Source organism: Trichechus manatus, unplaced genomic scaffold (assembly GCF_000243295.1).
Source record: "Trichechus manatus latirostris isolate Lorelei unplaced genomic scaffold, TriManLat1.0 scaffold00003, whole genome shotgun sequence".
Lineage (NCBI taxonomy): Eukaryota > Metazoa > Chordata > Mammalia > Sirenia > Trichechidae > Trichechus > Trichechus manatus.
The window spans coordinates 17,341,470-17,363,630 of record NW_004443939.1 but is presented as its reverse complement, the minus strand read 5'-3'; the positions used below and the strand labels follow the sequence as shown (position 1 = coordinate 17,363,630).

The 22,161-nt window shown below is 36.0% G+C and overlaps 1 protein-coding gene across 2 annotated transcripts in view; it reads right to left on the bottom strand.

The window, feature by feature from the left end:
• The window catches only part of LRRC7 (leucine rich repeat containing 7), a 348,184-nt gene that overhangs the window by 15,566 nt on the left and 310,457 nt on the right, over positions 1-22,161 (bottom strand). For both annotated transcript variants that reach the window (XM_023730981.1, XM_023730986.1), the window contains one exon: positions 9,757-9,849. In XM_023730981.1, coding sequence (XP_023586749.1) covers positions 9,757-9,849 — 93 coding nt within the window. The remainder of the gene's footprint in view (positions 1-9,756; positions 9,850-22,161) is intronic.

The window sequence follows — 22,161 nt, the reverse complement described above, 5'->3', positions numbered from 1 at the left end:
TAATGATTCTCATTTAAACCCGTAACTCTGTGTGTGTGTGCGTGTGTGTGTGTGTGTGTATGTGTGTGTGTACGTGTAAATGGTTTAACAAACAAGACCAAATTAAAATACTTTTTCTCAGGTTTTCATTTAGCACTTCAGATCTTTATGAAACTTATTAACTTAAGGTTTTTAATTATTTCTGTTTTTCCTATTTTAATCTGTTTCCTTCCCATTTAAAGATTAAACTATAAATAGGCATCAAAATTTCTAGAAAACTGCATACTTTTTAACCTACTAATTTGACTTCAAGAGCTTATCTTAAGGAAATCAGTGGGGAAGTATGCCATATACATGTACCAAAATGTTCATCACGGTGTTCTTTGTAATAACAAAAAATTACAAACCACATTTAAAGGACTAATAATAAAACATTGATTAAAGTAGTCATGGTAAATCCATATAATAGAATATGTGCTCATTAAAAATAAAATGCTAGATGGCTGATATAAAAGGGCATGAATGCTTAATGAAACAAGCAGGTTATAAAACATTATGTGTGGCATGATACTACGTCTGCTGAAGTATGTTTATATGTATATTTGTGTGGGAAAATATCTGGAAGAATATATTCTTAAACATTTAACAGTGGTTACACTGGATAATGGCACATCAGTCTTTTTTTCTTTTTGCTTATCTATGTTTTCTAATTTTTCTGTAATGATTGCTCAGTACTTATAGCATTAAGAAAACAAGAACAAAATTTAAAAAAAAATCTAAGTTAATGGTGGCACTATTAGGCATGATACAATAATCCTTAAACAGCCAATTGCTTTGGTCAATTTAGTCATGCAAATGGCCAATTCAGAAGGAAAAATGAAACTGGTTGTTTGAAAAGAATGGTTAATTCAGGCACAGTGATTAATCCATTAGATCAGTGAAAACAGCAGGAGATGGTGCTGACTGTGACAACAAATATAAGCCGTACAGTCCTTTCCATACTGGGCACAGAGCTGTCATACTTTATCAATTCAGGAGAGTGTATGTGCAATCAGCCCCCCTGGTAGCCCCCTTCTCTTTGTTATTGGGGTCTCTTTGCAATAGGCAAATGATATTATTGCCCAAAATTAGCCGCTGCATCTCTGGTTGATGAAGTTGAAGTTGTTTTGACTATTATTTTATCTCAGCCAGTTAATTTTGATTGCCTTTCTTCAGCTCATTGTACAGGAACAGTTTTAATAATGTTTGTATGCATCCAAACCATAGGAGCTGAATTATGGCCATCATATTTGCAACGCTGGGAGGAACTAGCAATACTCCACAACGTGGCTGCTGAAAGAATACAAATGTGTTGTCTATGGCAGGTTTAATTTCATCCATCACATAGCTCTGCAGGATTCAAATGCTGTTCTGAAGACTTGCTTTGAAGCTTACTAATATGGTGGCTTGAGTCTTCTGAAGCATTTATTGCTTTTTTCCTAAAACTTTATTATTTCTTTTCAAATATAAACCTCATTAGCTAAGAAACTACGTTGTATAGTTTCCTTTTTTCTCACTCTGTATATATCCTATCAGCCAGTGTACTGCCATGTTAGCTGAAACAGCAGTGAATGCTATATTTGATAATGATCTGAGGCATTCATTATCTGTGGAGGTGGAATGCTTCCGAAAAGACTTACAGCAAAGGCCAGTGCTGTAATTTCTCATTGTGTTTATATATATAAACATCATCATATGAAAGAGACCAAATAAATCTGAACCCATTCTGTGGTCTCTATTATGATGAATACTGATGAGAACTATGAAAACTTTGACACTGTTTTGAAAAAAAATGGTTGTAGCAATGTGTCACCCATTCAACAAACTCAGTTTATATGGACACTTCAAAGAATACTTTGGCACTGATGCCAGAATTTTGTGGGCAATCATCTCACTGTTTGTATTCTGAACATTAGAATAGCCTCCTACTATTTGGTGAAAAGCCATCTCCTAAGTTTCAAACAACAGGAATCCAACTTGGATATATCAAAGATTGAAATAAAAGCAATTTATCAATTTTACAAGTCTGCTTTTTAGTTTTTTGCAATATTTGATAGAGTGCTAAATATGGAACAAAATATCATTCAGTATACTCAAACCTAGTAAAACAACCTATGAAACCACATTGCCCAAGGAAGGAAAACACCTCAGTAACTCTTTCTCAATGTTGCTATGTGTATTAGTTTTCTATTGCTACTGTAACAAACAGCCACAAACCTGTGGCCTAGCACATTACAAATGTATTATCTTACAGCTGTGTAGATTAGACCAACACAGGTCTCATTGGGCTAAAATAAAGTTGTTGACAGGGCTACATTCTTTTCTTGAAGATCTAGGCAGAATCCATTTTCTTGCCTTTATCAGCTTCTACGGAATGTCCATGTTCCTTGGCTCATGGTCTTCTTCCTCCATCTTCAAAGTTAGGAACAGAGCATGTCTCTGACCATTCTTCCATAGTCATGTCTCTGTCTGACCACAACTAGGGAAGATTCTTCATGTTTAAGAGCCCATGTTATTAGATTGGGCCCATGCAGATATTCCAGGATAATCTCCCCATTTCAAGACCGTTAACTTAATCACGTTAGTAAAGTATGTAAGGTAACATACTCACAGGTTTTCATAAGTCGGCTATGGCCATCTTTGGGGGTCATTTTTCTGCCTACCATACAGTGTAAGAAGTGGTTAAGAGCATCACTCTGGCACTAGTCAGTCTGTGTTCATCATTTACAAATTGGTGAATTTGGGCAAGTTACTTAACTTTTGCGTACTTAACTTTTCCTCCTAAGTAAAACGGATATAATAATGTTACATATCTCATAGAGTTATTAGATTTAGTGAGTACATACATAGAAATACTTATAACAGTAGACGTCACTCAGTAGAGACAGTAAAATTATTGGAAGTCTGAGGGTTGAGCTACTATGCAAGGTCTTTTCATCCAGCAAAGCTCACATTATGAGTTTCTGAGTCTCCAAGAGTACCAGATTTATGGCAGGAGATTATTCTTTTTCCTCTCAGTGTGGAGTACATTGAAAGGCCAACATTTGTCATCTTTCCCTTGAATTTCCAACAGATAAAAATATTGACATCCTTATTTAGGGAGAGATGTGGGGAGAGGACTGGGATGTTTCTCCAGCCTCATCTGTGGTTTCCTAGTGGTGGCTGTCAGTGATGATGGCTCTCATTATTATTGACTCTTAGCAGTGGACATGGGTTCCATCTGGAGGACTTCTGTCTCTGTAATTTTCAGGGGCCATTTCCTTTGGCAGGACCAAGTTAGGACCACTAGCTTTTTATAGTAATGGCTGCTAGAATCTACTCAAGTTGGTGGTTTATAATTTTACTGATGTCTCTCACCACTTGAAAAACCCTAGGTTCCTTAGTAGCTTGAAAGCACAATAGTACTCCCACAGCGCCACCTCTAGAGGACATCTTACAATGGAGAAACATGGTAGGTGCTACAAAGTCCTTTCAAAAGCAAATTTATGCTCTCCTCAGACACCAGTGTCCAGATGTGGTTGAGACAGACACAGACCCTACGGACCCATGCATTGCAGAAGAACCTCCATAGGTTTGAACCAAAGCTGATCTAGAGAGGGCTGGCTGGGTGCTAACACAGGCATGATATGCTGTCATTTCATATCTCGGCACCATTTCTTAACCACCCTTTATGCAAGTCATACTTGGTTATTCCAAAGGTACACATAATGGGCTTATAAAAAGTTTTCCTTTTCACAAATAATTTTGACAAAGAGTGAGTTTGGGAGGCTTCTCACAGTGATAAGATCTGACCTTGTCTTGCTGGATACGTAGACTTTCTACTTCTGGACATAACCCTTAAAGGACTCAGCAAGTTCGTCTACAAGGCAAACGTTTAGAATTCTAACTTTAGAGGAGAAAGGAACTTTATATGGGTTTTTAATGATGAAGGTGAATGACTGTGACAGTCTCAGTTATTGTTAAATGTAGACACCAAAATAGAACCTGTCTTAAGGGAACTGCAACTGCAATTTATGAAATATGCTTTTCTTTAAGATTCTGAAATTCTTGGCTCTAGCTGATGCTAAGAAATTGGTTTCTAGGAAAGCTGTATCTCAATAAAGATTGTGTACAATGACAATTACAATTCACAGTGCATTGGTTAACATGTTATAGAATATAGTGTTTCATGCTTTCATATAATTATGAAAGTTCAAAGAGTGTTTCTGGAAGAAAAATTGATTCATGAAAATAGCAAACACAGACACAGATTCAATAGCTTTTACCGGGAAATGATTTCTTTGCCAAAATCATGGCAATATGAATTTCCTTTCACGAAGTTGGCAAGTTCATATGAAGCTATTGTGGCTCTTAGAAGCAACATTAAACATACACAATAGACTACATTTACTTAGTCCCTGTGGATGTTAGAAGATTTGAAATATCAAGGATAAAAGTATTATCAGTAGGGTTTCTTTCCATGAATCAAAAGTGTAACGACAAAATATTTTAAGGTCAATTGCTGTGCATCAAATTTTAGGCTTTGAACAAATTGCAACCTTAGCAACCAAGGAATTTATGTGCAGTAAGAGAAAAGATTCATCTCTCAGCTATTAGAAAGGAAAAGATAGAAATTAGAAGGGAAGGAGGGAGGGAGGAGGGAGAGACAGAGAGAGACAGAGAGAGGCACTGGCAGCTGAATATAATGCTTCAATATATGAGTGAATTTTACCTCACCAAACAATGAAATGTAAAAGCTGTAAAAGATGGACAGAAAGGAGAATTGCCTTAGAAACTTAGAAAATTTGAGCCTCAAAAAGCATATATAAAAATAAAAACTCTACAACTAACAAAAGCTCTTAAAAATTTAAAAGTTGCACAGATATTTAAAGGAATTCTAAACTCAATTTCACCTTTTTTTATAAATTAAATATTAAATTGGAAACCACTTGGTTACGTTTGTAAAAAAAATATTAATAATGCATTGGAGCAACAAGGAGACTAATGAAATCCATAGAAATTGACTATGTGATTACAAATATCTTAGTGGAGATTATGCTAACAGAATAACACATTGTTTGGTCTTTAGGCTTTCATCATTCCTTTAGATTATTGTAAAAGTCTGTTTGTTGTTAGGTGCTGTCCAGTCAATTCTGACTCATATCGACCCCATGTGACATAGTAGAACTGCCCTATAGGGTTTTCTAAGTTGTAGTCCTTATGGGAGCAGATCACCAGGTCTCTTTCCCTGTGGAGCCACTGGGTGGCCATTCTTCCATGGCATAGCTGGGTAGGTTTGAATGCCAACCTTTAAGTTAGTAGTCAAGCACAAACCATTTGCGCCACCCAGGGACCTTTATGTGTATATATATACATAATTGCTTAGCGATCTACTCTGTTCAGTTATGCTCCTAATTATCTAGGTTCAATAGTGAATCCATGCTGACTTCCAAGGACTTGTTGAAGCAAATATCTAGACTATGACTAATTAGAGGGCTCTTTAAAACTTTCAGTATTAGAATATCCCATTAGTCTCTACTCTAAAGGGTATAAATTTGTCATGTGGCTCTTCTGCTAAGTGGTATTTGCCAATAGAGGAATTATTAATAGTGCTTATTAAGAGAAAAAGATTTGAAATCATATCAATTTGGGGTCAAATCTTGTCTGCCATAGATCAGCTATATGACCTTGGGTAAGTAAATTAACTTCTTGAGGCCTCAGTAAAATAGAAAATAATACTACTCAACTGATAGAGGTTGTAGAGCCCTGGTGGCACAGTGATTAAGGGCTTGGCTGCTAACCAAAAGGTCGGCAGTTTGAATCCACCACCAGCTGCTCCTTGGAAACCCTATGGGGTAGTTCTACCCTGTCCTATAGGGTCACTATGAGTAGGAATCAACGTGACATCAATGAGTTTGGTTTTGGTTTTTAACAGAGGTTGTTATGAAGATTAACTAAATCCATGCATATAAACAGCCTAATACAATGTCTAGCACATTGTAGATAATTAATAAAAGGCTACTATTTTTTATTGCTTTTACTATTATCATCATATTTGTTGAATCAAAATCTTTTATCTCTCTGAAGCATCTTGGCCATCTTGTCAGCAGTGTTTCTTTGTTATAATAGATCAGAATATGTCTACCATCCATTTTATTCAGGAGGCAGAGGCAAGCATTGCATCAGGCATTTCTTTCCAGTGTTCTACAGTTTTTTCTTTCCAAGTATGTAAGAGCAATTTTTACTTGTCAATGAACCCCCAAATGATGAACTACATGGTGAATGAATTGGTTTGTTAAACTACTAAACATTATCTTGACAATGATGTAAGCATTTTTATGTAAACTACCGGGCTAATTATGCTCCATCCCTTCGACCCATAGACACCGTATTTGATTAGGACTACCTTGGTGTCTTGAAGGGGGTTAAGTTTGCCAGATCAGATGTTCTTCTAAATCCCAATGTCTGGTACAAAATAGTTACCTAAATCTGGCTTAATCCAGAATCCACCCTAAAGCCTCAGTTAACTTTTGGGCAGTTCCAAGTATCTTCCTTCAGTAATGTCAAACTACCCCATTACTTATATTTGAACTTCTGCCAGACTGAACAACACAGTTCACTTTTGCTGCAGTCTCATACTTTCAGCCTTTTGGAATCACTACTTCAGGCTTTCCCTATCTTGCTATATACCAGGTAATTAGTTTGGATGCTTTCTCACATTGGTGTTCAGCATTTGGCTGGAACAGTGGTTCCCATCAACAATAATAAAAAGAATGAAACAAGTCTACTGGCCACTTTAGTATAGAAAGTCCTCAACGCCTTTAAGACATTCAGATGTTCTTGATACTTAGAATTTTGAGTGGCATCACAAAATCTTCAAACATCCATGAACAGTAAGTAAAAAGAATACACTGTGGTTCTGAGAATGTTTCTAATTCACTACTTGTTTATTGGAAGAGAATATGGTTCATATTAAATTCAAGCTTCTACATAAGGCATCTACCCCAGACTCAGGCAGTATCTGTCGAATTTAAAACCTTGCCGTCTAGTCAATTCTGACTCATACCAACCCTATACCTGGTGCCTATACCAAAACCAAACCAAACCCGTTACCATTGAGTCGATTCCGATTCATAGCAACCCAGTGCAAATACTTACCCCAAAATACCAAACAGTAAGAAAATGAAAATGAACTAAAATACTCTCTCCAATGTTGAAAAATAGATTATTGGGTGGGGTAAGAAGAACCAAATTAAACAGATGTTTAAATTAAACTCAACTATGAGTTTAATTTGATTCTTCTTCAACTATGAGTTGAAGAGTTCAACTATGGTTGAACATTGGAGAGAGGAGCATTTTAGTTCGTTTTCATTTTCTTACTGTTTGGTATTTTGGTGTAAGTATAAGCACTGAGTTCCAGTCTAAATCTTACACAACCACTGCAAGAATGAAGCACCAGGGCTAAATAAATGCAACTCAGCTTCCAAGAGATTGATCCCTTTCTTTGTGAATGGACTAGATTCTTCTGTAAATTGTCAAGGTCAATGCATTTAGATCCTCTGAACATTGTTAACCATGTCTTCACTATATGCTTGATTTAACACCAAAGTGGTCAATAAAATTAAGAGCAGTCTTGCGAGTCTTCTGTAGGTTTGGAACTTTTAATTACTCCCATTAATTTTGTGATAATAGAGATTCAGTTTTCTAGCTGTGAAGTGTTTTACACAGTAATCAGGAAAAAATAAAAGTGCTTTTGAGGGGAAATCTTTCAATTTCAAATGTTACAATTTGACCTCTGTATGTGCTCTATTTAATCAAAAGAGCAAATTTCATGATCATGAGAACTGTTCAGTCTCACTGGAATCATCAAAGTGTTACAAATGACAAATTAAAATAATAAATATAACGTGTTAATTTTCATCATAGTGAAAAAATTACAGGCAATGATTTGAAAGTCTTAGATTGGTCTCCAGCAGTTAAAAATAATAGCAGAAAAGCAACAGTATTAAAACATCTTGATTATTTATCAATCTATTCATCCTTAATTAAAAAATATTTATTACCCAATGCATTCCAAATATATAGTAAGAAGATTTATATCCTGATGAGACAAAGTTTATATGCCGATGAGACAAAAGAGGGAAACATCACTTTTGAATTTCAACTACCTTAAGAATAATAAGGTTATTAATTTTTAGAAGAAATGCAAAACCAAAGACCAAAAATAGGAGTCAAGAGGAGTAAGACATAATGATTTGGCACAATTAAAAATATCATCATATATTTCTGATAATTTTGAACTTTTTTCATGTTTGTTTTCAGATGTATTAATAATTTATTGAAATTCAGTAAACACTTTGGTAATACTAAACCATGAATATTTTAATTCTACTAAATCAAAGATTATCCTCAACATCATTTTAAATGGAAATGCAGTGGCTACTTTTGCATAGACATTTCTAACTGGCATTCCTCTGTTTAGAGAAGGCTACATCTACACTTTCCTTATATATAAATAACTGCTCCAATCAGTTAACCAAGGAGCTTCCATCTATGTCACTGATTTCTCTCAAGTTTCTTCCTGCCTAATATGTATAGTGTGAACAACTCTTCCTTTTAGTCCAACTCTTTCTCTTGTTCTTTTCTTCAGAAAGGAAAGAAAGAGGGGCAGGAAGAATGTAAGAAACAGGAAGATTGGGAAGAAGTAGAGGAAAACAAGGAATTAAAGGCTCTGCTTCAGGTACAGAAATCTGCAGAGGAGAGGTATCAAGATTTTTTAGAGAAACAGGTCTCATAATCGGAAATTGATTTGTGGTTTATTTTTTCTCACAGTGGTGAGTTAAAAAGGTTAGGATCAGGTTGTGACTCAAAGGAAAGTTGAGAGCTTGCAGATGTTTTATTCATATTTAATTTCTTTCTTCATCACCTAAAGTTTTATGATGTCACTTAATACAATTAAATTTGATAAGGTTGAAAGTAGATAGCTTCAATCATCATTGAATTATAATTAGTAATTGATTCAACACTGAGAACATTAAACACTGATGGTATCAGGGCAGGTTATATAGCTCAGGTTACAGTTTTTTTTAAATAAAAATTTCAGATGGCCCACACTGGAATGAGGCAGGCCACACGTGAGCATGGGCAGCATGTTGGATGTCCAGGTAGTGGTTGAGGTTAGATTTGAGGTGGTAGCGTACCTTTATCCCATGGTTTGACTAGCAGAGATGAGCATGGGAAGGAAGGACTGATTCTTCTGCCATTGCTAACTCTTGATTTTTTCGTAGAAATTTGCTATCTGTGGTTTTCAGTTCTACAATTCTATTGTTGAAATACTTCACTTTAGGAACACAATGAGTTAGAGAGATGTCAGTCAGTGGGCCCTGGCATTGAACCACTATCACTGTTGCTATGAGAAAAACTTTTACCCAAAGAAGTGATTTACAAGTAAACCTTGGAAACAACTTGTTAGAAATTGGCCATACAGCTTTCTTTACAAACATATGCACTTGTGAGGTAAAAAATATACTTTTTCTTTCAAATAGAATGCTTACATATATTTTTTCTTATTCTTACGGTTTGTCAAGCACTGCAGTGAATTCTTATTTCCCTGTGCTGAAGAAGTTTCTAATTGGCTTCATAGCTAGTTTATTAAAGCACAGTAAAAATACTTAAATTTTTTTCTGACTAACCTTTGTTGCCTCAGTGGAAGATGGTGTTTTTCTAATTAAAATTGTCAATAAGAAATTCACTTCTTACCTTGTCAGAAGGTTTGAATGGATTTCCTTGTCCACTAATTCCACCACTGATACTAAATCCAAGGCCAGGGTTCTTTTCTATTCTCACACAAAACTATGTAAAGAAATATATAAAAAAGGTAGTCAAATGTCTGAAACAAAGAGAATACCTTCAAATAACTGCATCCCCATAGAAAAGAGTCACAATCCTCTGGTAAGTTCTCAGGGTTAGCCCACGTTGACTTGGTGTAAAAAGACATAGAGTATAAACATTGACAAAATGTTTAGTGTTTCTATAGGCATCAGATACGATTGAAACTAACTTGAAATTAATTAGGCAAGCAAACATTAGTCAGTACTTACTCATTACGGTGTGTACTAAATTTTGGTTAATAGTTTTTAAAAATATAAAATCTTATAAACAGTTAAAAGTTTGTGCATTATTTTAGCTATCTATCATAAATGCACCTGTATTCAGATGAGTTAGAAAGAACTATATGAATAAATGAAAGAAAACTTTCAAATATAGTGTGAGGGAAAAACGGCTATTTAAATAGTTGCCCCTGCTTTCTAGGAGAGTACCACAATTCATCCTCACAATTCTACAGTTTATAAATAGCAGGTTCTTTAGTTTGAGAAAGGAGAGTACTTCTGGCCATAGTTTGATAGTGAGAAACAAAAGAAAAATGAATTTCTCAGTATAATAGAGTTACACGTTTGGCTGCAGCTCCTAGAGAGGGAGTTACGGGCCTTAAAAGAAAGAGGAGACACTGTGAAGAAGTCTAGTTACAGAAAGAGGTCAAGAATATGGTGGTAGCTCAGCTTGGAATAGGGGGTGAGGGGACACAACCAGTAAGAAATTGTTTTTGACAAGGAACAGCCAATACATTTTTAGGACCGTGAGGGGTAGAGTTCTGTGTTGTATTGCCTCCCCAATACTCCAAATCATCATTTAAAGTCTGTTAAACATAAGAGTTCTTGATGAGCCTGAGCTGGGGATATGTGTGTGAACAATGGTGAAAATGCTAGTTTTTCATGTAAAGTGGAACAGGGTGACCCCAGATGATTAAAAGATTTGTGATACACAAGCAGCATACACTTTGGTTATTAAAAACAAAACAAAACAAAAAACTAACAACAATCCAAAAACCATATTAGAACTTTTAAGGACAGAATAAGTACTGGAACTAGGTGAGCCAAGTGTTACCAGAGGTTAGCAGGCAAAATATTCACAGTTAAGAAAAAAATCAAAAGAATGCATTAGTATATATTTTGTATTTATATAAACATATACTGGATGAGTTCTTACAGATGCTTGGAACCATTTGCTTTCTTAAGTAGCTTAATGTTTTCCTCAGCAATCTTGCTTAGCCTATTAATTTGCTTATGGGCAAATTAAATGTCCCAAATATTATTGATATGTTAATGTTCAAGGTGCCTTTAATTGTTTTCTCTTAGATAGTTCAAGTCAAACTAGAGTCCTGTTCCTGACTTAATTATCACATATTGTGAGTCACTGGAACCTGTATTAACTAGGCTTGGCTGTTTAATAGGACTACTTTAATTCACTGTCATATTTCATAATAGTAAATATAACGTTTAACATATAGCTTACTTACAACACAAGGGTAAAAAAAACTATCCACTAATGTGATTTTTGTAGTAATTAATGAATAATTTCTGAATAATGGATAAATGCAATTACCATAAGTACTCACCCATATTTTTATTATAGATCTGTTTAATTACAACTTTTCCTCTAATTGAGCCATATTTGTCAAAACTAGTTATCATAATGTGGTAGCAACTACAGTTTTGTATTTATATGGATCACAGTTTATGGATATGAACATATTATAGCTTGATGTAGCTGGAAGGGATATTTTAGCTTTATTCAATACATCATTTTTGTTACTATTGATTAACTGAAAGTGAGAAGAATATAACCGATATGATTAAAACATTTTATCTTTGTTTTTTTCCCACATATCTATGTGTTTTCAGTTGAATTATTTAAAATTTGGATTGAATCTCTCTCATGTGTAAATTTTATATTGAACAATGTAACATGTAAAAGGTATATGCACTTCCAGCTTTCTCCAAAACAAAACCCATTGTCATGGAATTGATTCTGACTCCTAGCGACCCTATAGGACAGGGTAAAAAAAACAAAAACAAAAAACCAAACACAAAAAACCAAACCCACTGTCATCAAGTTGATTCTGATTCATAGCAACCCTACAGGACAGGGTAGAACCACCCCATAGAGTTTTCAAGGAGCGACTTGTGGATTCAAACTGCCAACCTTTTGGTTAGCAGCCATAGCACTTAACCACTACGCAACCAGGGTTTCCATAGGATAGGCTAGACCACTGTAAAGACCAAAAGGAAACAAATGCAACAGATTTCATATCAAATTAAATTTCTGAGAGTAGTTTCCTGTGATTCTTTTTCAAGGTAGCAGCTATATCTATTTTATATTATTGTCAATCTAGAAAACACTAATAAATCTAAGGGAAACAAATTTCATATGTGCCAAGGATATGAAGAACTGCTTCAATATATTTTTAATAACAGAAATAATAAAGATGACACTGTGGTTTTATAAATGTGACTAAGAGCCATAAATTCCAATCTGAAGCTTGACTACCCTTGGGCATGGTATAGCATGGCTAATAGGTTGTGTTGTGACTGTTGTGTCTCATAAAGCATGTCAGAGGCAATATTCTTCTCTCGTGTAAAGAATTCCACCTGCCTGTAAAGGCCCAAAGAGGCCATAAAATCAGAGAGATTACCTCGCAGACAAGAAGCAGTCTGAATTAAACTAGAGGGGATTAGCAAAGAGGAAATGTAATGTTCTCCGAAAAGGTCAGGTCTAGGAGATTGCTGAATCACTTATCTAATGAGAACTGGTATTTCAATTTTCTTTTAAGAGACTGATTTCAAAGAATGAAATTTCTGGCTGAAGACATAAGCAAAAGCGTAGATGTCAACAGCGAATTTGCTTCGTTCAGAGTGTCTTTCCATTATTAGGCTTTACTTGATACTTCTAGTCTGTGTTAAATCTTGTTCTAATTAAAATGCTGGGTCTTGTTTTAGAGAGACCGTCATGAAAGAATGGATCATTACTTAGCAGTGTGAGGCCTTGTGAGTCACAATCTATAGAAGACAGGGTTCTGACTTGGTCCCACAATGCCCTAAAACCTAGTAGCAGGAACAAAGGAAATGGCTATGTGTGTGTGTGTGTGTGTGTGTGTGTGTGCACGCGCGTGCTTGTGCACATACATGAGCACCTGTGTAAGGGCAGAGTTGATTCAGAATTAGTGAGGAGCATTGCAAGAAAATACCTGGTGATGCTGTAACGAAGTAATTGACCATGGCATGCTCTAGTGACCCTTCTTTTTCCTAGCAGCATATATTACATCATGGATTGAGTTGTGTCCCCCAAAAATATCTGTCAGCTTGGCTGGGTCATGATTCCCAGTGTTGTATGAGTGTAATCTGATGTGATTTCCTTATGTGTTGTAAACTCTATCACTATGATGAGATTATATGTGATCTCCTTATGTGTTGTAAATTCTATCACTGTGATGAGGTTATACTGATGAGGTTGACAAGATTAGATAGTGTCTTAATGCAATCTCTTTTGACATATAAAAGAGAGAAGTGAGCAGAGAAACACAGGAACCTCACACCACCAAGAAAGCAGTGCCGGAAACAGAGCGTGTCCTCTGGACCTGAGTTTCCTGCACTGAGATGCTCCCAGACCAAGGTAAGACTGATGTATCACAAGGACCTTCCTCCAGAGCTGACAGAGAGAAAGCCTTCTCCTGGAGCTGATGCCCTGAATTTGGACTTGTAGCCTACCGGACTGTGAGAGAATAAACTTCTCTTTGTTAAAGCCATCCACTTGTGGTATTTCTGTTGGAGCAGCACCAGATGACTGAGACATATTATAAGGCTTTCAGTGGATACTTGCTATTTTTACTGCCAAGGATCCATTCTTCTTTCTGGTGGCTCTACTTCAATTTCTCTTTGAATAACACCCACTCCCCTGATCTCAGCCTGTATGTATTGGTTGAGGCACTTTACCTAGGTCTAAAGGAAAGCATTGTATCTCCCTAAAAATGCAACTGTTTATAGATGAATAGGTAACCCAATCAAAAAGGAGAAATGGCATGACTACAAAAAAATTTCCACTAAAGAGACTCTTGTACCTTCTTGCTAATTTTAACTATGAAATAGTCTGGAGTTCCTACAGCTATTTTTCTACTATGATGGGAAAGTCTTGCTGAAAGAGAAACTAACCGAGAGGAAACAATATCAAGTGATGAAGAGAGGAGCCAGAACTTCCACTGAGCCCAGCATTAAGCTTTATCTGAAGCCTGTCTTATCCCTGGACTTTCAGCATATGTGAACCAAATAAATTATCATTTTGTTTATATCCAATTGGGCTGAGTCACTTGTGATCAAGGTTCCTGGTCGATAAGAAATTAGGAGAAATTTGCTTATTTGCAAATATAAAATAATTTTCTATTACAGTTTATTATAAAAAGAAAACCAATTATACACTTGTTTGAAAATTCCCTTGGGAACTGAAACAAACAGAATCTCAAATGTTCTATACTGTGTAAATTCAAGGTAAGGTCTTGATTTATCGGAGAGCTGTTAATTGCTGAAGCATCAAGAAAGAACCTTGTAACCAAGAAAGTTTCACTTCTAAGGCCATGTCCAGGCCTGAACCCTGAGAACACTTATAAAGAAGCTCTGATGAACAGGTATCCTCATGGATTTTTATGCAAGTAGGACATCTGAATTACTTCTTTATGTTTATTATATTATCTTCATCGACTATCTAGAACAATGCTGGCACGTAACTAGCACTCAAGTAACTTTTGGTTGACTGAATTAATGGATGAGTTAATGTGCATGTGCAACCAAAAGTACTCTCAAATACGTATTCTCAAAAGCAGTGATGGCTCCTTGTTGAAACACATGATGAACTATCAGAAGGAATACCAGTTTTTTAAAAGAATGCTTCAGTTATATAATCAACTACTTTGAAATAACTATTTCAGTGTTGAAAATGAAAATTTTTGTAGAAATCACGATTCAACCATTAACTCCACAAATATTTATTGATTCCCTGCTAAGTGCCAGGCACTATACCAGACAGATAAAAATCCTTGACTCATGGAACTTGCATTCTAATGGGGAAGACAGACAGTAAACATGTAAACAACAAACAAATAATTTCAGATAGTGAGATGAGCCGTAAAAAACAAAGCAGGAAAGGTGGTATAGAGCTATGAAATGGGAGTGAGGAGCTACTTTAGGTAAAGGACACAAGAAAGGCCTCTCTAGAGATGTGACATTTAACCAGAAAAGTGAATGATGTAAAAGATCAAGTGATACACACTAGGAACAATGGGAAAACTATTCCAAGAAGAAGTAACAGCAATTGTTAATGCCCTAAAGATGAGTGGGTCTTTATAAGTTCAAAAAAACAACAAGATTATACAGACAATAAAACACAGAAGGGGCACACTCATGGAAACTTCCTAGACATAACCAAACTCCTCACAGGGCAAAGTTACTAGGCTTGGACACTAAGGACCATAGACTCAGGGCAACTGGCATAACATAGTTCATAAAGACAATGTTCTACATCTTACTTTAGCGATTACTGTCTGGGGTCTTAAAAGCTTGTGAGTGGCTATCTAAGATACTCCACCGGTCTCATCTTGTTCAGAGTAAAAGAGAATGAATAAAACCAAAGAGACAAGGGAACAATTCATCTAAAGCACTAATGGATCACAGGAACCACAGCCTACATGACCCCAAGACCGGAAGAACTAGATGGTGCCCAGCTACTACTACAGACTGTTCTGACTGGGATCATAACAGAGGGTCCCAGGCAAGTGGGAGAAAAATGTAGAACAAAAATCAAATCCATAAAAAAGACCAAACTTACTGGTCTGATAGAAACTGGAGGAACCCTCGACACTATGTCCCAAAGACACCTTTCTAACACAGAATTGAAGCTATTCCTAGAGACCGCCTTTCAGCCAAACAATAGACAGGCCTACAAAATAAACAATAATATCCAAGAGGAATGAGCTCCTTAGAAGAGTTAATTATATGAGACCAAAAGGGCAACATCTGCCCAAAAGCAAAGACGAGAAGGCAGAAACGGGTAGGAAGACCAGATGAAAGGTAATGGGGAACCCACGGTGGAAATGGAGAGATTGCTGACACATTGAGGAGGCTGAGACCAAGGTCTTGGAGCATTCTGTGTACAAATCATTGTATGGGAATCTGTTTTGCTCTGTAAGGCTTCACCTAAAACACAATAAAATATTTATAATAATAATAAAAGAAACAATAAGATAACATAAGGATAGACATATAGATCAATGGAATGGAATTGAGAGTTCAGAAATAAATTCTAACACTTATGGCCAGTTGATTTTCAACAACCAGTCCAAGATAATTCAATGAGGAAAGATTAGTCTTTTCAACAAATGCTGCTGGACAACCGGATATCCACATGCAAAAGAATGCATTTGTACCCCTACCTTATACTATACACAAAAATTAACTCAAAGTAGATTGTAGACCTAAACATAAGAGCTAAAACTATAAAACTCTTAGAAGAAAACACAGAAGCAAATCTTTGTGGTTTTGGGTTAGGTAGCAATTTCTTATCTATATAACCAAAAGTGATAAAAGATTGGCCTTGATCAAAATTAAAGACTTTTGTGCATCAAAGGATACCATCAAGAAATTGAAAAGACAACCCACAAAATGGGAGAAAATATTTGCAAGTCATATATCTTCAAGAGTCTTATATCCAGAATATTTAAAGACCTTTTACAATTCAATAATAAAGAGAAATAACTCAATTAAAAATTGGGCAAAGGATTTGAATAAACATTTCTCCAAAGAAGATATATAAATGGCTAATAAACACATGAAAAGATGCTCAACACCATTAATCATTAGAGAAATACAAATCAAAACCACAATGTGATACTACTTCGCACCCACTAGCATACCAAAAAGAAAAAAAAAGAAAAGAAAAGAAAGGGGGAAAAAAAAAAAACCCAAACCCATTGCCATTGAGTCAATTCTGACTCATATTGACCCTATTGGACAGAGTACAACTGCCCCATAGGGTTTCCAAGGACCAGCTCGCTGATTCGAACTGACAACATTTTGGTTAGCAGCCGAGCTCTTAACTACTATGCCACCAGGGCTACCCCACTAGGATAGCTATAATAAAAAAGACAGAAAATAACAAGTGAGAAAATGGAGAAATTGGAACCCTCACTCATTGCTGGTGAGAATGTAATATGTTGCAACCACTTTGGAAATGATGTTTTAATACGATTATGATGACAATGGCTGCAAAATGGTATAAATCTACTAAAAATCATTTAATTGTGCAATTTAAACAGGTAATAAGGCTGTTAAAACAGCATTCACAACAATATCATCGTGACTAGAGAGAAATAGCTAAGGAAAGAGTGGAAGGAAAGTTAGGCAGGGGCCATAGTAAGGATTTAGAATTTATTCAGAAATTTTGAAAGCTTTTAAAGGAGAAGTGTGACATGATCTGATTTATGTTTTAAAAAGATCACTCTGGAAGTAGAGAATAGACTGAAGGGAATAAGAGAAAGCAACTAGGAGGCAATTAAAATAGTTAAGGGTGAGGTGATGGCTGACTAGGGTGGTAACAATGCAGATGATGAGAAGTGGTGGATTCAGGATATATTTTGATGCAATTGCTGTGGATTGTATACGGCCTGTAAGAAAGGAGAACCAAGGATGACTGGATGATTATCTAGGATTTTCATCCAGAGCAGTAGAAGGACTATTAACTGAAATGGGGAAGTCTGGGGCAAAGTATGCTTGCTAGCGACGGGACAGGAAATCAAGAGTTCCTTTTGACTACGCTAACTTTGAGAAGTCCATTGCATATATACATATGGAGTTCAGAGGAGAAGCCAGTGCTAGAGATATAAATTTCAGAATCATCCAGCCTGGAAGTGAATGAGATAATCCTGGGGGGATAGTGTGGCTAGAGAAAAGAAGAAGCCCAAGGCCCGAATGCTGAATCACTCCCATATTTAGAGTCAGGAAGAGAAGAGAGATGAGCAAAGAAAAGAAACTGAGAAAAATGGCTAGCGTGTTAGGAGGGAAACCAGTAGAATAATGGTAGTCAAGTAAAAAGAATGTTTCAGCAAAGAGCTCAGTCAAGCCAGGTGGCTGAGAGGCAAATGAGACGAGGATGGAGGTTTAATTATGGGTCTTGACAGAAGCAGAAAGAGTGCTTCATGGTATTTAAATTAAACTTGACACTCAGCTTCTGTTAAAGGTGATGGAAAAAATTGGAAACGGATATAATGGTGATTGTTGAACAACATGATAATCATAATTAATGTCACTAAATTGCACAGGGGCCCTGGTGGTGCAGTAGTTAAGCATCTGGCTGCTAACCAAAAGGTCAGCAGTTCAAATCCACTAGCTGCTTCTTGGAAACCCTACGGGGCAGTTCTACTCTGTCCTGTAGGGTCCGTATGAGTCAGAATTGACTTAACAGCAATGTTTTTTTTTTAAATGGGTAGATTGTACATATGAAAATGTTGAAATGGCAAATGTTTTAGCACATATATTTACAATAATAAAAAAATTAAACATACTGCTACTTTTAGCTCCTAGTCTTATGAGTTGTTATGTAACAGTACTTGAAGAGCACTATACTACTATAAGGTACTGGTGTTTTTTGTTGTGATTACATTATAGGCACTACATAGCTGAACAAAATCTATATAAACCTTCTCTGAATTTTCCACAGTTTCTAATGAGCCTGTGTAACAAGGTCAAAAAGTAATAATTATTATAAAATAAATAAATGTTAATACTCAAGAGTAATTAATATTTTTGAAATATTGACCCTTGTTTACTTTCATACCTTTTCCTATTGTGAATGAGAGATGAAAGTCCAGATAAATGCCCTATTTAAGTCTTTTGAAAACACATACTAATAATATTAAGACAGATGAATAAAATTCCCTGATGTAGTAGTTTCTAGGTCTTTCAGAAAAAATAAGCCAACTCTGTATCTGCATATTTAGGAACTAAAACTCACATACCTTTTTAGTCTGGAAAAAAATTTTAAAGACTATTTATTTCATTTCCATGATTATTTATTTTATTTCCTTTATTTTATACATTAAGTAAATCAACAAGATCTTGCAGATATTTAGTGAAACAGTGACCGAGGGCCTTCTGATTCCCACTGCAATGTTTACTGCACTCTACTATGTGACCACACTCAGCTTGTAAAGTCAATTGTTACAATTTGTGGTGTTGAGGTACACATTATTTGCATCAAACTATGAATCATAAATTCACAGTTTCAGTATTATATAACATCATTTTGATGACTGAAGAATAACATTCTATGGGGAAAACATTTACTGATAGCCATACTTTATAAGTGGGGCAAGATGAGGTATGGTGTGTTCTTGAAGTCATTTGAGTAAGTAACATACATTTAAAATCATTTTAATACTTATTTTCTAACTACTTTTATTAAATGATTTCCTTTTAACTAAATAACCTATGATTTAAGTTAAAAAAAAAATCTTTCCAATTTCTTTTGTCTTCTCATATCAAGCACTCGGTATAATGTAGTTTCCCTCAACTGGCTCCAATGAATGAAAGCCTCACCTGGAAACTTGCGAGCCTTTCAGGCAGCTGACCAGAGTTTCTGGTCTAAAGAAATGTCTGAAATTGTTTCTTAGCTGCTCTTGTACTCCACAAATTGTTAAATATTCAAATGATGTCTTCCTAGCATCTCCTTCTGGGAGGATTTGGGAGCTTTGTTTTTTTCTTGAATATGATGGATACCCATCAGTTTGTATAACTCACAGAGGCTGACTTTACTATGATCTTACAAGTTCTTTCCGGCACAGACTTCAGTTCACATGGTAGGAGGCAGCTATGGAGTGCCACCATTCTGATAAGTTCGGTCAGTTAGTGAGGATGGCCTCTTGTCTGGGCTAGACATGGACTGGAGATATATTTCTCCATTGTTTTACTCTTTCAATGTGGCCTTTCTCTTGACTTGTGTATTTGGCTATAGCGCAGCAGGCTGCAACATGTAATGTTGTGGATTCATGAGGACTGGGTTCCAAGTTCAGTTCAGCTTCTAAATTATTTGTGATCCCAGGCAAGACACAACTTCACTGAGTCTTAGTTTTCTAATCAATAAAATGGAAACTGCTCTACCTGTATCACAGCATTATTGATGAGACTAAATCAGTTAGTACACATGAAAGAGTTTTGACAGGTTCTAAGCATTATGCTGGTGTTTTAAAAAAAATTTTTTTTTAATTGTACTTTAAACGAAGGTTTATAGAGCAAATAGTTTCTCATCAAACAGTACACATATTATTTTATGACATTGGTTAACAACCCCACAAGGTGTCAACACTCTCCCTTCTCGACCTTGGGTCCCCTATTGCTAGCTTTCCTGTCCTCTCCTGCCTTCTAGTCCCTGTCTCTGGGCTGATGTGCCCCATTAGTCTCGTTTTGTTTTATGGGGCTGTTTAATCTCTGGCTGAAGGGTGAACCTTGGGAGTGACTTCACCACTGAGCTACAAGGGTGTCCGGGGGCCATACTCTTGGGTCTTCTCCAGTCTCTGTCAGGCCAGCAAGTCTGGTCTTTTTTTGTGAGTTAGAATTTTGTTCTATGTTTTTCTCCAGCTCTGTCCAGTACCCTCTGTTGTGATCCCTGTCAGAGCAGTCAGTGGTGGTAGCCGGGCACCAACTAGTTGTACTGGGCTCAGTCTGGTGGAGGCCGTGGCATGCTGGTGATTTTACTTCCTATTTCTACTTCAGCATCTATATACTCTGCATTCAGATATATTCTGTCTTGGACTGTACATTTGCAAAAGGTAAAAGACAAATTAATGTTTCTTTTGACAGTATTCAACAAGTCATGGACCATTTATGTATACTTTTAAGTAGTGATAATAAAAATACACCCACTTCTCACTTATCGATATGGTTAGGTTCTAAACACCAGGTCATCATGCAAAATTGGCATTATGGGAAAAAGGGGCATGACCACATCAGATCACAAAATCAGATCACACCATTATATAACTGCCGAATTACATCAATACATAAGTGCCAAACCACTGAGAATCATGGCCCAGCCAAGCTGACACATAACTTTAATCATCACAGCTAGTGTTATTCTTGCCTCACACCTCGGCGTTCATTACTGCCAGAAGTAAGTCATTAATGCGCAAAATAGTCAGATAGTAGATTTTTTACTATTGTTGTAAATGTGAAATGTAGACAGTCGATAAGAGAGAAGGTGTATATAATTATTACCTAATAAAGGAATTTGTTGAACTACAGAATATCTAAAGCAGTGGTTCTTAACTTTGGTTACATGCTAGACTCACCTGGGGAGTTTTTAAAAATTCCATTGCCCATGTTACATCCAGACTAATGTTACCAGTTTCTTTGGGATAAGGTCCAGGCATTAGTGTTTTTTAAAGCTCTCTAGATTTCAATGTGCAGCTGAGGTTGAGAACAACTGATACAAAGTACTGTATTACTATATTGTGAAGGGGAGATGCGATGAATAGGATCTTTAGATTTCTTCACTTGGATTGGGGAATGAAGAGCAGAGCTAACAGGATGGATATGATGGCCAAGAGTTTGTATCATGGGATGGTAGTCAAACCTTCAATTTTTGACTATTTTCTTCATTCCACTACTTCATACAACTCTGACTCTTATCCTCAATTATGTTTGTCAATAATCCAAAGGATTCATGCATTAAAATATCTTTTGCAAGTAACCTCCCTTGATAGTGAACTTCAGGTGACATGCACGTGGTTTTCTGTTGCAGATAATTTGTTAAAAAGAACATCCATTGTTAGAAATCAGATTTCTAGTCTACAGAAATTAATACCTTGGATCTGTGTAGCACTTTTTGGTTTAAAAATCACTTCCATAAATTTTATTTCACTTAATCCTAGAGTCGAAAACAGACTCGATACTCATTCTCGCTGAAAAATAAACGTGAAAATAAGTGCATTAAACTTTACACTAGTTCCTGGAATTCTTGGATATTTTTGACCTGTTTTATTGTGATGGGTGGTTTGAAAGTTTAGAGGATTTCATCACTGAGAAGGAATATCAAAGTTAACTGTTTCTTTATGTTTATACAAAGTTAAAACTCTGCCTAGATCACAAATGACATGTATTCTAATTCATTCAGTGTCACCAGTGGTAGCATTTACTATAGATGTTCATTGTTATATGGAACTTATTTTAATCAGATTAAAAATGCATTATTTCTTTAGGCTCCCTTAAGGGATCAGAGGTGTGCTTTTGT